The following is a 16,686-nucleotide window of genomic DNA, read 5'->3' on the forward strand; positions in this document are numbered from 1 at the left end:
GCAAGTGTCCTCTCTGCATCAGTGGAGCGGACACAGAACTGTTATCTGCCTGCTTAGCGGGGGATCAGCAGACAGATCCACTGCTGAGCAGGCAGATCTGCTTGATAGAGTCCAAGCCATGTGAAAGGGACCTTACCAGGAGCAGCCGGTCCATTACACCGGACTCATACGTTTGTATGAGTTTTTTTTTTTTTTTTTAGACCCCCCCCCATATCTATTTTATTGAGACAGAGAAAGGGACTGAAGATAGACCTTTTTCGCTGCAGCACTTTACTTAAATAAATATGGGATCTGTATAGAGATTCCTCACTCATTCATAAACTGACAGTTCGATACATAGCAACACTCATGGTTTACCATTATCAGCTGTCAGTGGACATTTAGGAGCAATCATTGTGATCACTGCCTGTGCCCACTGTGCTACACAGAAGGGGGTGATAAACACATTTACCAAGCCCAATCTTCACCCACACCCCTCCCCCCCTGCGATGCCCAGCCTGTCAGAATGGCGGAGAAGCTGCAGGAGGGATGCCGCTCCCAGCATGGATGGATCAGGGTGCGGTATGGTGGATGATCAGATTGATTAGGGAGGGGGGCATCTGGCTCCCTTCCGAGCCCCATGCAGCACCTGAAGCGGCAGAGGAGGGATGCCTGCTACTTATGATGGTAACTGCGGGGGATCAAATTTGCGGGGGGCACATAGGAGAAAGGACAGTGTCCTCATAAAAATGGAAGGCTAACATCAACTTGGGAAATCATTAAATATATTTTTGCAACTTTATATACTTGCTTTACATATGTAACATGGTTACGGACTTTGCCCATTTCCAAAGCTGGGTGGGAGATCCACCCAGCTATGGAGTTTCTTGCTTGGAGAGAAGCATAGGAGGATCAAGAGAAGGATTGAGTGTGTTCAGGGCCACTCTGTTTTGAAAAGTCATGAATGGAATGAGTGGAAGTTAAAGGAACAGCCTCAAATGAGGCTTCTATTAGATACAGGACCCTCACAGAAAATGCCACTGGGGGGGGGGGGGGGAATGTCTCTTTGATCTAACGATCTGAGCATGGGATCTTAGACAGGCAAGTTTGTTAGCATGGAAGGAAAATGTTTGCCTGGGCAGTGTCTAGAATAAGGCCTACATATGCTAGACAAAAGGGAAGAATAGAGAGCAGACTTTTCGAAATTTGTTGAAAGACACAGGCCTGAGGAATCTAGGCAGTCTTTTTGACATTTGAAGATACGTTTTGAGGGAGATGAATCCTTGACAGAATGGTTATCTAGGTACCCTGTGACTTGAATGCCAGGAGTTCTTAAGAGAGTGAGGAGAGGGGCGCAAGCACCTTTGTGAATACTCTGGGGCAGAGGACAGGCTGAATTGCAATCCAGCAAACTGAAAGTGTTTGTCCCCTACTATGAAGTGCAGAAAGTGTGAATACGGTTGGTAAATGGGAATGCATATATAGGCATGTTGAATGTTTATGGATGCCAGATATTCCCCCTCATCTCAAAGAGGAAATTGCAGACCCTGAAGATTTCATAACAACCTGTTCAGGAATTTTAAGTCGAGAATAGGACAAATACCTCATTGGGGAAAAAGGGGGGGGGGTCGGTTGGTGGAGGGGCATTTGGAGTCTTAAAGCGGAGGGTCACCCTAAATTATAACTTTGGCTGTATTAAACCACCAGCCATTGATAGTATCGCCATCCTTACCTTTGGAATCAAGCCGTTTCTGTGCGGTCACTCACTTTTCCCCGCGGGAGTGGGCGTGGATTCCAATTTCCCCCAACCAGCGCTATGTCTCCTGGGAGTGAGTCATGAGAATCCCAGGAGACGCGCTGTGCTGTAATCCCGCGATATCTCGCGGGTCACGTGACTCGGCAAGCAGGTCATGTGACGTGAGCGGCTAGGAATTCTCCATTTTAGGTACGGGAACAGTGCAGTGTTGACGGCGACGCTCACCGTCAACACTGCACATGCGCGGGATAGAGCGGTGAATGCTGGGACGTCAGCATTCACCGTATCCCGGAAGGACAAGCTGCTGGGCTTCACAGTGCCCACAGTAAAGATGGAAAATTTAGGATACTTGCCGAACCCCCGCTTTAAGGTGGAGGAAATGTTAGTAAGTGTTAGGCCAGAACTTGTCCTGGAATATAAGATCATGTTGATTGTTCATTGCCCTAGAAAAATTAGCTGCAGTTTGAAGAACAGAAATTGCAGCAATAGGCGGTTGCAGGGCTGAACCTGCAAGAGTAAAGAAAGCCTTTAGAAGTATCCTAAATTTTCTGTCTGCAGAAGACTTAATTGAAGGAACATCTCCTATAGCGGCATGCCTAGCAAAGCGTTTGCCAGTGTTCAGTCTATAACCCAGGACCTATGCATATTTAGTGTTCTGCACGATTAAGATATAAAAATTGCAGCAGGAGGTTGAGGTAGAGAAGGTTCCTCTTTAAACTACAGTTTAGCATATGGCCTGGAATTATGTTGTGTGCAGTATGTGTCTAGACACCTAATATGCACTTGCTTGTTCTGGATAATCCCCGCAAAATAGGGTTTGCATCCGTCACATTTTAGCAGAGAGGATCGGATCGGGTGTCAGCGGACATGTCACCGCTGCCACCAGGATCAGACATGTTTCCTCCACTAGAAACTTGGACAAAACACTCGGAATGAGATGAAGTGGTGGAAATGCATACGCTAGACTGAAGGTCCATGGGATTTGTAATGCATCTACCTCCCAAGGGTGATCTCCTAGGTATAGAGAGCAAAAATTGGGAACCTTGGCATTCTCCCTTGTCGCAAACAGGTCTATCTCTGGATACCCCCAGTGACTCGTTATGAGCTTGAAGGCTTCCATGTGTAGAGACCACTCTTGATTCGACACCAAATGTCGGCTCAAAAAATCTGCAGCGTTGTTCTGCTCGCCCTTCAAATGAATTGCAGAAATGGATTTTAGATAACTCTCTGCCCATTGGAACAATTGTTTTGCTACTCTTATTAGGTGAGGACTTTTGGTACCTCCCTGCTTGTTCACATAGGCTACTGCCGTCACGTTGTCTGATCGGACCTGAAGATGGTGACCTTGTAGCTTGTCCTGAAAGACTAGTAGATCTCTTAAGATTGCTGCTAATTCTTTCCAATTGGAAGAGGACCTTCTTTCTTCTGGTGTCCACCTGCCTTGTACCCAGAAGGTATTGAGATGGGCTCCCCAGCCCCAATTGCTTGCGTCCGTGGTCAGAATGGACGTGATAGGAGGGACCCAGAGAACCCCCTTGTTTAGGTTCTCTCTGTCCTTCCACCACCAGAGCGAACGCTTCACCTTGGTGAATGAAAAAATGTTACTACAGCGCTACTAAATACTTAATTATATGCGACATCAAAAAAATTCCTAAATAATAAACGCAGCATATGTTATGTTAGTCAAACAAAAAACGAAATCAATAATAATAATAATAATAATAATAAATAATAATATGCGCTGAGTATTAACTTCTGTGATGTGAACCGGAACCACAAACCATAGGTGATTCAAATTCGGTACACGTGTATAAAAATAATTAGTCCAAATGCATGCTACTGAGCATGCAACTACAATACACCTCCTGAGTGCATGTCATGTGTACTGGCTTGAAAGATAAGTATGGGGTGATCAAATTCTACAGACTCCAAGCTGATTTGCTTCACATGTGAGTATCAGATCTTCCACAGTTGTGCAGCTCATGTGAAAAACAGACAAAAACAGAAATCCTCATTGTGCAGATAACACACAACCATATGGAAACAATTTTGACAAGCTTGAGATAGGTCACACTCACGAATCCACCGATTAATATCAGCAAACAAACAATCCTCATTTGGCTGCTCAGCATACGATGTGTCTCCTCATTCGGATGTACAATCCGTCCCGTTTGTAGCTCTTCCCCCACGCGTTACATCACTAGACACGTGACTTAATCATGGGAGGGGATCGATACTGAGTCTTCCAGATCTTTTCCTTTTATTTGTTCCAGCAGAAAGTTCTGAAGATCTCTCTGGTGGAACCTGGCCCATTGCACCGCTGGGATGGCTGACGTCACTAGCCCTAAGGCAGACATGACCTCCCTTACCATCCAGCTCTGAGATCCACACAACTGCACAGCCATTGACACCATAGCACAGCGCACACTGACAGCGCACAGCACACATTGAGACCAGTCTGTACAGTGCTCAGGCTAAACTGTTGGACACTTACATAGAGCACAAGGAGAAGAAAACTGCAAAAACTAGAAGGCTGCCGCTCTCATGTCAGGCAACTTTCAGTGAGCGCTGCACCGGAGTGGTAATTTTTGCAATCCTCCACCTCACTCATTACTTTCTGCTCTCCAGCTACATTGGTCGGGGGGAGGGGGGCAGGCTCAGAGAGGTCATACTGTTGGGTCCCATGGCTTAATGAGAATTGTAAGTAGAACACCTGTGTACTTCTCTGCCTGTGCGCGGCTCACCAAACTACTTTTCCCTAGCATGCACCTTTCCTCTTCGGCCGCCAATCTCATCGGGACTCTTAGTGTAGGCACAGATTGGAGGGAGATTGGTCATGCAGCCCTGTCATCACTCGCCCCCAGCTTAAATCCACTCCCCAAATGCTAGTAGGCGAGTGGAAATTTTGAGGGCTGGTATAACTGATACCGACTGGAGTCTCAAGGGAACCAGTGCTTCCCCAAGAACCTTTGAGAATATCCTTGGAGGATGACAGACCGAAGGGCAGAGCTCTGCACTGAAAATGATAAGTCTTTGACTCGATCTGAATTGCCATGCGAAGGAATTTCTGGCATTCCTTCCTTATTGGGATATGAAGATAGGCGTCCCTTAAATCCAGGGTTGCCATGAATACTTCTTTCTGCAGAAGATTCTTTACTGAATAAATTGACTCCATCCGAAATTTCTTGTAACGGATGGAGAGATTTAGGGGTCGGAGGTTCATAATTAGTCTGAACTTCCCTGAGGGCTTTTGGACTACAAAAATGTGAGAGTAAAAACCCTCCCCCTGTTCGTGCATAGGGACTGGTGTCAATACCTCTTGATCTACCATGTCTCCTATTAGTAAGGGTAAGGCCCTTTTTTTTTCCGAGTGACTGGGTAATTTTGTCACCAGGAACTTTGATGGTGGTTCGCTGTGGAATTCCAGTGCATAACCTCTTATGATGATGTTCAAAACGAATTTGTTCGAGGTTGTCTTTTCCCACTGGGGAAGAAAGTTCCTTAATCTTCCCCCCACCGGAACCCGGACGTCACTGTGGCTTGGGGTCTGGACCGGGGCAATTAAAAAAGTATGCTCCCTCTGCCTTTTTGTCCCTCCCAATGCTTTTTGGGTTTAAACTCTTTCCCCGTTTTGTCAGCTTCCTTGGGGGGACGAAAAAATTTCTTTTGAAAATTCTTCCTTTTAACAGGAAAAGATTTATTTTTGTCCGCCGTTCTCTCTAAGGCGGTCTCTAATTCAGGCCCAAAGACTAAGTCTCCAGTGAAGGGGACACTGCATAACCGAGATTTAGACGCTGTGTCACCAGCCCATGTTTTCAACCAGACGGATCTTCTAGCTGACACAGAAAGAGCCGCAGATTTAGCTGTAAATTTTGCTGCATCCGTTGCAGCGTCTGAAATAAAGTTAGTTGTTTTAAAGAGCATTGGGAAGGTTTTAAGTAAGTCTTCCCTAGGGGTACCTGCTTTGAGGTGTTCATCCAACTGGGATAACCAGAACTCTAGGTTCCTAGCAACACAGGAAGTAGCCAACGCTGGTTTTAGCCCTGCCATAGAAGCGTCCCAGGCCCTTTTTAGGACAATGTCAGTTTTCCTATCCATTGGGTCCTTTAAATGACCCATATCTTCAAAGGCCACATCCGACTGCTTGGATACCTTAGATAAAGGGGGCATCCAGTTTAGGAACCTTGTTCCAAACTTCTTCTGGGTTCTCGTCAAAAGGGAAACCTTCTTTTAAAAGAATTTGGGAAAAAAGCTTTTTTATCTGGTTCCGCCCATTCTTTATGAACCAGATCAGAGAGGGCCCAATGGATAGGGAATACTCTAGCTTTTTTCTTCCCCAGGGCAGCATACATTTTGTCATGCCTAGATAATTAAGATTCCTCCTCTTCAATTTCTAGAGTATCATAAATGGCACCCAATAATTCATCTACCTCCTCGATAGATAATTTATATTTAGTTGCTTTGTTAGGTGCGACCTGATTCTCCTCTTGATCTGAGTCAGAGTCAGAGGATTCAGCTCTAACTAACACGGGGCTATGCTCCCTTTCTCTACAGGGCTCCCCGGAACTAGGAATTGTGGGGCTAGGCAAAGGGGAACTTGTAGGTGCACTACTAGTGGAAGCAGCCACGTTAACATTAGCAATTAAGTCCCTAAGAGATTTAAATGTTGATGCCATTTCATCTTTAAAAGGAGCCCAGGAACTTCGCCAAGGGGGAATCTGCTTCAGATTTCAACAGCCTAGCAATACATTGCTTGCATAAGGTTTTGTCATAGCCTGAAGAAAGCTTGCTTAAACAGTTAGGGCACTTTCTGCGGCCTGACTTGTCCTCCCTTTAAGTTTCCTTGGTCTGAAATGGAAAAAATACATCCCTTTTAGAAACAATTCCTATCCCTTTAAGGGATACCCGTGCTGCTACCACCACTATAGTTCCCAGGAACAGTGACCCCCCCATGGAGTACGTCCCGCCACCACACCTAGCCTATAACACCAGTACAGGGCATGCCCCGCAGCCTACCTGGGTTAAGCTGGTGCCTACTTCCTCCGGAGTGCTCTGGGGATTAGCCTCCATGGTGCCCCGTTGCTCCTTATCCCACCGCTAATCCGGTATTGCTGGACGCTGGTCAGGGATTGTAGGCCCAGCGCATGCTTTTTTTCAAACTCCACGCGCCTCGCGAGACCCGGAACACAGTGATGACGCGATTCCGTTGGACGTACGACGCTCAGCGTCTCCGTCCCCCACCGCCATCGCGGGAAAGACAGAGATTTTGAAGGGAACCGTGCCATACTGCCCACTGGCTCACCTCGGCGCCGGGAAGAGTAGAAAAACGGGTCTGCTCCGTTGTAGCTGGACGGTACCCGAACCCTGCATCACCAAAGGTGAGACTCCAGAAGCCGCAGGATAAGACCCAGTCCTCCTAACAGCCTCCTTTTCCCTGCAGGCAGCCCCTGAGAGATGGAGTCTGTGCACATGTTCCTCTGCAACATGTTCCCCCGACTGAGGAAACACAAAGACTGGCCAGAGACCTGAGAGACCGCCTTTTGAGCTGCTGGCAACGTGTTTCCTGGGTCGATGGGAGGGACTCCATCTCTCAAGGGCTGTCCTGGAAGACGACTAGGGAAACATTTTTTTGCTGAAATTACAATTTACAGCAAAAACGAACAATAAGGACATGAAACCAGGACTGCAGTAAGGTAAAGAAAGCTATTTAGCTAAAAAAAATAAAAAAATTCCTTTATTGACCCTTTAAGGACCGAGCCTCTTTATGAGATTTAGTGGTTTTTTTTTGCTAGAAAATTATTTAGAACCTCCAAACATTATAGACACCCTAGAGCAGTGGTTCTCAAACTTTCTAGTGCCATGACCCCTTGATAACATTTCCCCAAGTTGTAGGGACCCCTAAGAGTAAACTTATTTTCGTAGTCGGCACCCAAGGCAAGACAAGAAATTTGCGCCCCTAACCCACGAACATTTAGCGCTCCCAGAGTCCGTTCCACTCGTACAGTATTAAAACCCCTTATGGTACATTTTGGGATGTACCACTCTCTGTTTTCCTTTCTTAAACTATATCTCTCTCTATCCTAATTTCTTGTTTTTTTTCCGCATCACTCTCGCTAGCCATCTTTCTTGTTCTTTCTCTCCCTTTTCCTTTGTTCCTCACGCTCTTTTCCTCTACCTTGCATGTATTCCGTATTTTTATTCCTTCTCTTACTCCTTGGTAAAGGGTGGGGGGAATGGGATGAGTGGCAGTGTTAGTGGGATGTTGGGATCAGTGGCAGTGCTGGGGGAGTTCTGATCAGCCAACTTAGGTGCTCTTGATCAAGGTCATCTGCTGATCTGAGAATTGTAGTTGGGAATTTTAATGGCAACTCTAATCACAGGTAGTGTTACTCACTGTGTCTCCGGCTTCACATTGTCTCCAGCTTTGTGGTGTCTCGCAGCAGTGACACCTATGCCGAAATCGGGAGCCCCTCCCACTTCACATTTCTCACCAGTCAGCTGACCTCTAGCCTCTGCCCCCCACCGATGCTGGGAACTGAATGGGTGACTGCGAAAAGGCTGAGTGGGTGGCCGTGGGCTACAGGAACAGCCCACCTGGGCGGCCGCAAAAAGGCTGGAAGAGCGTTGCTGGCTTTAGGAACATCCCAGGATTCGGTGACCCCTGGCAAATTGTCATTTGACCCCCGAGGGTGTCCTGACCCCCAGGCAGAGAAGCACTGCCCTAGAGAATAACATTTTGTTCATTGCAATACTTTGTCACACCGTATTTGTACAGTGGTCTTACAAACGCTCCCCCCCCCCCCCCAAAAAAAAGAAGTCCTTAAATCGGAAGTTCCACTTTTGGGTGGAACTCCACTTTAATGCATAGAATGCATGAAGGTGAAAAAACCTGGAGACTTTACAACCCCTTTAAGCCTTCTATATGATGAGTCACAGATGCAGATAACAAAGATAGAACATTCTGTACTAAAAATATATGTATCGGAGAGTTTAGATTTAAGTGGTCATTCCAAAAGATTACCTCAAAACATGCTCTTGGACACGGCTTCAGAGGCAGGTGTGATCCGATTTTTCTAACTAAACTGCGGGAGGAACCACATGCCTTGTTTTCCCATACCGGAATGATCTGAAAAACAAATAAAAATGTGTAAACACCATAAGTCTGATATTTGAGATTTTTTGTTAATTCCACATATAATTTGTACCCGTAACAGCGCAGAGGCTTTATGAGCCTGCAGATTGTTGCCGCCACCTCCAAGGAACTATTGGAGACTTGTTTGTTTATAGGTAAAGAATTTAGACCTAAAACAAAATGGGCAAAGAGACATTTATTTACTACAAGTACTTCTATAGCGCTGTCAATTTATGCGGCTCTATACATACATACATACATACATACACACACATCAGTCCCTTCCTTCAAAGAGTTTAGAATCCAAGGTCCCCTAAAATCACATTCATACAACACACTAGGGCCAATTTAGACAGGAATCAATCTACCAGCATGGCTTTGGAAAGTGGGATGAAACCCACACAGGAACACAGGGAGAATGTGCAAACTCCAGGCAGATGCCGTGGTTGGGATTTGAACCAGCGACTCTAGTCTTGATATGTGGAAGTGCTAACAATTATATATTTATTAGAAAGAGTTTTTTTTCAGAATTAAATGACGCTTTAAATACATTTTGGTTTGACTTACTTGGGGTCCCTTTACCTAACAGCACTTGGAGGGGGTTGTACACCCGCAACATAAAAAATTAAACCCCCCGTTTGGCAGGCAGCACTATCGGTAAATGCAAACTATTCAAGTAAAATGGGCCATGCCCCAAGCTTGTGCATTGCATGGGATGGTGTGAGCTATTCAGGAATAAAACACAGTGAGGAGATGACATATCACCCAGTGTTTTTAACTACCGGTATAAGGGCCCTTTCCCACGTACGGATCCCATGAGGATCCGTACCTCTCTTATCCGCTTGCTCAGTGGGGATCGCTCCGTTGATCCCCACTGAGCCGGCAGATGACTGGGCGGTCCCTGCACAATGTGAGACCGCCCTGTCTCCTATGGGGGGGGATCAGATGAACACCGACCGTCTGTCCGTGTTCATCCGATCAGCTCTGCAGACGGATGGAAAAATAGGATTTTCCTCCGTCAGCAGAATCGGACCATAGCTGGGACCGATGACATCGGGTGTCAGCGGATGTTCATCCGCTATCCCATAGGGATACATGCATGTCCGTATTTCATCCAAAAACAGATGGATGAAATATGGACATACTGTCCGTACTTGTGAAAGGGCCCTTAGACTGTTCTTTAAAATTATTAAAGGACCTCAATAGTCACAGCATGCACTTTCATTTTATATAATTAACATTGTAATTAGAGCTGAAACGATCAATAAAAAAAAAAAAAAAAAAAAATGATAATGTAAATCATTGTCGGTGATTTTCATTATTAACTTGTTGGTCTGCACGCACCTTCCTCCCTGCTGGTCAGTCTTGCCTCTGTCCAAGTGTTACACAACGCCCTGTGTACAAGCCGTCTTCTCAAACGTCTACCGCACATGTCCGCCTCTCTACTCCTCACTGATGTCAGCGGGGTATTCTCAGCCCTGCACGCTTTGCTGCCTCGAGGGAAGAGAGAAGCAGCGGTGAGCGCCGTGCTGCAACAAGTGCCCCATAATTGGTTTTACGGGGTTGGAATATTGCCCCATCATTGGTGTTCCGGAGGGGAATAGTGACCACATCATTGGTGTTCCTGGGGGGGGATAGTGACCACATCATTGGTGTTCCTGGGGGGGGGGGGGGGGGTTCTTGTACTATAAACCCCATCATGACAGGATACATGTATATGACGTGTTTTATTTCATTATTATTTTAAATAAACTGAAAAATTGCATATTACGTTTTTCTTTTTTACGATTTCTTATGATTAATTGGAAAAATAACCAGCCAACTAATCGATTATGAAAATAATCGTTAGTTGCAGCCCTAATTCTAATAGTCAAAAAAAACTATTGTTTGAATTGCTATCCATTTTAAGCTCTCCTTTCATTATGCAAGTTCTCTCTGTCTGCTGGCCATCTCTTTCCACAACTCCCTGGAGTCCCTGCATGCCTTGCAGCTTCTCCTCTGCTGTTTACTTTCAATTTCTAAGGACTACACATCCTATGATACCTTGCCTGTAAGCAGTGATTTCAATACCGACTCCGCCTTTTGAAATGCCTCCTCCTAGCTCAGAAGGCAGGCACTGTGAGACGCGCGACTAGGGCTGCCACCTCATCCCTTTAAAACAGAACACATATGAATTACACAGGTTCTGAGGCTAATTTAATGCAGGTAAGGCACCAAATTAGTCTAATTACCACCTTAATTAGCCACAGAACCTGTGTAATTAATATGTGTTCTGTTTTAAAGGGATGAGGTGGCAACCCTACGCGTGACAGCAGTGAATAATACACATCACAGAATTCAAGGAAGTAAATGTGTGGTGATCTTCAAAGTAAGTTTACAAACTCCAAGATCATGTAAAAATAGGAGTGGCCAAAAAATAACTGGAATACAATGTAAAATTATGCAAATTAAAATTGTAATCATAGGCATACTTTAACGTTGCTTCATGCAATCTCAAACCATTAAAATTGTTATAAAGCCCAACTTATTTTACCTTCATGCACTCCATGCATGAAGGTAAAAAACCTTCAGTATGGAGAAGATTCATTCTCTACATAGCAGTGAAAGTCCATCTATCACATAGATATGAAAAGAGAAGAAAAGTGAAATGTGCATGTAAAGGTAAAAATTAACCCTGTACCCCTGCACCAAACTCCAGTGATGATCCTCTTGCAGGATGAGTGACACCCCCTTCCTGTGAGTCCAGACCGTCATGGTTACACCCTGGAAGTGCATACTCATACAGCATGGGATCACAAGACCACAAAGCTCTGTGAAAACATCAATGCTGCTTTCGGTAGTATTGAGGACTAAACAGCTGCCACTATCGAAGAAAAAGGACCCTGGGAAGTCACATTGGCCAGAGTTAATTAAAATACATGCAAGAAGGAGGGGGTGGAGTTAGTCTTTAAACACTTCACTATGATGAAGAGGGATCTTGCAGCCCACAATATGCAGGGATCTGAAAAATCAAATGTTTCTCTATTGCAAATGGTCAGAAGCGATTCCTTATTATTACGCTCATTAAAAGCCCCTAAAATGTGGCATGTAAAAGTGGCAAAAGTGATGTTTTTTCCATGTCAGTTACTAGCTGTCAAGTTATCGTTTAGAATAGGTTTTCTTCAAATGTCCAGTGTACATGAAGCCTTAAAGTGGTTGTACACCCACTCTGTACAATCACTTTTACCTACAGGCAAGTCTATATTAATACCTGTAGGTGCAAGAAATATCTTCTAAACCTCCACGGTTTATGAGATATTTCCAATAGAGACGAGCGATGATGTCTACGGCGCAACGGTTTCTAAAGGAAGGTCATGCCGTGACTGGCGGCTCCCGCACGCATGCGCGAGAGTGACATCACGCCACTCCGGCCAGTCACAGAGGCGGAGTTCCCAGCCCCAGAAAGAACCAATGCTAAACATCAGACAACAATAGCAGAAGTTGCCCAAAGGGTGGCGGTAAGAGCTGAAAAACCATGTGGTTTGGTGTACATTGGCTGAAAAAGTTCTGCCGTGTGTATGCAGAACAAGTTCACGGACAACGCCCTTCGAACAAAAATCCACAAAAAAGTCTGATTGTGTGTACGAGGCTTTAGACGCGTTTGCACACTGTGACAAGAAATCAGTCAAACTTTACAGCACTGAACACTTAAAAATGGCCAGAAAACAGTATTAAATGCTTATACTTGAGTGGTACATGCACTTTTGCACTGCTACTTTCGCATACAGTTGGGTATAAAGTTCAATACATAACTAGAATTGTCCCGATACCATTTTTAAGACCGAGTACAAGTACCGATACTTCCCCCCCCCCCCCCCCCCCCCAAGTACTCACCGATACCGATTCTTTTTTATTTTTTTATCTCATGTGACAGTGACACATGTGTCAGTATTTTTTTTACAATGTTTTCTTTTTTTAAGGGGGGGGGGGGGTGGACAGCATCAGTGTGTTTTTTTTATTACTTTTTAAAATATATATTTTTTATTATTTATTGCAATTCTTTTTTTTTTGATCAGCCCTGTTGGGGGGCTTTGGTGAGATATCAGGGGTCTTAACAAACCTCTGACATCTCCCCTTTGAGACAGGGAAAGGGACTAGGGACACAGATTCCCCAGTCCCTTTCTCAGCAGCACTGAAAATGAATGGAGAGAAGACAGAGGCTCCACTCCATTCATAAACTGAGACATTGTAAACACAGTTTACGATGTTTCATTTATGTGAATGGACAGAGTCAGTGATCGCTGACTCTGTACATTCGGAAAAGGTAGGAGCTGGATTTACTAGCTCCTATCTTCATCCTGACAAATCGAGGGGGTGGAGGAAGAGAAGAGAGGGGGATGGCGGCACGGAGGAGAAGAGAGGGGGACAGCAGCATGAAGGGGGACACGGAACAGCAGAATGGAGGGGGACTGGAGGAGGATGCAGTGATCGTGTGTGGGAGAGTTACAAGCACCGTTCACCGCCAATTTTCTAAAAGCCGGACTTTGAAACCTATACAGGGTGATCAGTGCTTGTAACTCTCCCACCGCACTGATCACCCTGACTGCCTAGGTATCGGGTGAAGCATCGGAGCATTCCCCCCCCCGCCCAAGTACTTTGGCAAATGCTTGGTATCGGTACCAATATCGATACTAGTATCGGGACAACCCTATACATAACCCTGAATTTTTTTATTTGTTACAGTCCTTTAGATGCGTTTTTACCAGATGAACAAACTGCATTAATATAGAACTAAAACTTGTCCCCCCCCATTTTAGAGAGTTATGCCGCGACCCACACGATCGGAACGTCCGACAAGAACACGGTGGATTTTTTCCCAGACGGAATGTTGGCTCAAACTTGTGTTGCATACACACAATCACACAAATGTCGGAAATTCCGAACGTCAACAACACGGTGACAAACAACACTACAACGAGCCGAGAAAAATTAAGCTCAATGATTCCGAGCATGCGTAGGATTTTTGTGCATAGAAATTGCATACAGACGATCGAAATTTCCGTTGGAGAATTTGAGAACCAGCTTCTGACAAATTCTGACAGAAAATGTCCGATGGAGTCTACACATGGTCGGAATTTCCAACCAAAAGCTCACATCAAACTTTTCTTGTCGGAAATTCCGAACGTGTGTACGCAGCATAAGTTCTCTTTCACACAAGCTGTTCGATCAGGTCCACCTGTCAGTTTTTCAGGCGGACCCGATTGGACGCTCTATAGGTGAGAATAGAGCAGTGGATGTCAGCAGACACATGCCACCATAAAAGGTGGTCCTATTCTCCATCTGGCCGGCATATTGGATTTTATGGAAATGGACATGTGCCCCATAGAGGAGAGCGGCACTGTGTCGGCTCTGCACAGCGGAGGGGACACGGACCGGTCATCTGCCTACTCGATCTCCCACTGGGCATTCGGGATTCCGCTACATGGCGGCGCCCTTGTGAAAGGGGCATAAAGGAGGGTTATAACCAGGTTTTGCCATCTGTTGCCTATTGAGATTTCCCTTCATTTCCTGCCCCATAGCCAAAAGGAGGGAATCCCTGGTTGTGACCAGAACTGGTATCCCCATTGAAAGATTTCCCCTCTGTTCCTGTTCTGGTGAGCTAGTCACCCTGGCACACAGGGATCAGGCTGGTACTGTAAGCCAAGTATGACTTCACCTGACACATGCGCAGGAGCTAGTCACCCTGGCACACACGGATCAGGCTGGCACTGTAAGCAAAGTATGACTTCACCTGTCACATGCACAGGAGCTAGTCATTTTGGCACACAGGGATCAGGCTGGCACTGTAAGCCGAGTATGACTTTACTCTGACACATGCGCAGGAGCTAGTCATCACGGGACACGATCAGGCTGGTACTGTAAGCGGAGTTATGCATGTAGAGCTTAGCTTCAATGCTGGAGAATAAGGATGAGCTCAGGCATGTTCGCAACTCCACGTGCCTGCCAAGAAGCTGACACTCCGCAGCGCTAATTACAGGCAGTGAGACATTTCCCGATCTGTGCAGCCGCGGATTGGGAAATGTCTCTGAATAGCGTCAGCTTCCTGGCGGGCATGTGGCGTTGCATACTCAAGGCAAAATAAAGAAAATCCCATTCTGAGAGAAACATGGACGGTGCTCATCTGATCCTCCTGAAATTGGTAGCCGATGGGCAATCTAAGAACTACTGCGGTGAGGATGTCAGATGGACAGCCAGGAAACTAGCATTTTTAGCAAAAATCTTATGTTACTCTCCTTAAAAAAATCCTGATTACATGGCAGAAACTGGAAGTGTGGACCCTGTAGTGTAACATCCACGTCTCCATGGTATACCTGTCATCCATACAGCCGAGCCCTATGATATGAAAGCAGTCCAATGCTAGGACACTGTGAATGTGAATAGGAGCCGTGTCCGTCTTTATAGGAGCCCGGCACACATAGGAAGGACACAGTGCTGGACGAAGCGGCCTAAGCAGCCTCCTCACCTTGGAGCGCTTCCTCCTATCATTCCGCCACTCTTCCACATCCTCCTCAGAATCCTCACAGGCCTCGGCTCCATTGCTGCGTACATCTACAGATGCCATAACCGGATATGAAGCGTAGTCCGTACGGGGGGGAGAGAGAGCTTCGTCTATCCCCAAACTATACACCGCCCCCTCCCTCACAAGCTCCGTTATGCCGGTTGCTGCACACAAACAATAGCAGCCGTAGGGACGGCCGAGGACACCTAATCCAATCAAAGCTTGTCCAACGATTTCCTAACCAATCATTGAGCGGTATAACCTCGCATAGTAACCAATAGAGAGCATGGAGGAGTGAAATAGTCCCAGCCAATGTGAAAAGAAGGCGGCCTACGCATGTTTGCGTCTCTGTAGGTAGTGTGATTGCTATTTACAGACACGACAGAAGCGAAACTCTGCGCCTAGTGCCCAGTGCACTCATGTGTGGCTTTAACGCACGACGACTAGGCAAATCTTTTCATTTCACACCTGAGCATTTTATCGCCTGAAGCGCGAGGCTCAAAAACGCTAGAGGGGGAAAAATACATTATTCCCTATGGAGATGGTTCACATCTCCACTCCAAAACGCCTGACGCCGAACGCCTGAAGCTCAAACAAGTTCCACGTATCGGGCGGTTTGGTCGTTTTTGAGCATTTCCATTTCCCATAGAAAGTAATGGAAACGATCGAATCAAGCGACTAGCGCGACAACGAGCTTTTGCTACAGGCGTTTCGTCGATTTAATCAATAGAACATTTCACCCAGGCAGAAGATAAAAAAAATCTACCAACATAGCAATAAGTGATGAAAAGATGATAATTTTTCCTATTGGCTAAAATAAAAAACGTCGAAGTACAAAAACGTCGGACGACGCTGTATGCAAACGCGCAAATAAGCATGAATACGCGTGACAAAACGACCGACGCTCAGGTGTGAATGCAGCCTAAAGTGATATTACCCATTTAAAGTGGTTGTAAACCCACCCCCGGAAGTTACACCTACAGGTAAACCTAGATTAAGGCTTACCTGTAGGTGTTTGCAATATCTCCTAAACAGTGGCAACGCAAACGAAAAAAATAAAAAAATTGCAGCCTCACTGTGCCCATCAAATGCAGCCACTGTGCCATCAATTGTCACCACTGTGCCAATTGTCGCCACTGTGCATGTCACTGTGCCCTTTAATTATTGCCACTGTGCCCATTGATGCCACTGTGCCTTTTGTCCCACTGTGCCCTTTGTCGCCACTGTGCCCATTGATGCCTCTGTTCCCTTTGTCGCCGCTGTGCCCATTGAAGCCACTGT

The 16,686-nt window shown here is 45.8% G+C and overlaps 1 protein-coding gene across 1 annotated transcript in view; it reads right to left on the bottom strand.

Annotated features, from left to right (window-relative positions):
* The window catches only part of MTFR1L (mitochondrial fission regulator 1 like), a 37,405-nt gene extending 21,798 nt beyond the window's left edge, over positions 1–15,607 (bottom strand). The window contains exons 1-2 of the mRNA XM_040337128.1: positions 15,370–15,607; positions 8,757–8,861 (exon numbers count right to left, since the gene is read on the bottom strand). Of these exons, the coding sequence (XP_040193062.1) occupies positions 8,757–8,861; positions 15,370–15,468 (204 nt within the window). The 5' untranslated portion in view covers positions 15,469–15,607. The remainder of the gene's footprint in view (positions 1–8,756; positions 8,862–15,369) is intronic.
* Between the last annotated feature and the right edge of the window lie 1,079 nt (positions 15,608–16,686).

Source organism: Rana temporaria, chromosome 2 (genome assembly GCF_905171775.1).
Source record: "Rana temporaria chromosome 2, aRanTem1.1, whole genome shotgun sequence".
NCBI classification, from domain to species: Eukaryota; Metazoa; Chordata; class Amphibia; order Anura; family Ranidae; genus Rana; species Rana temporaria.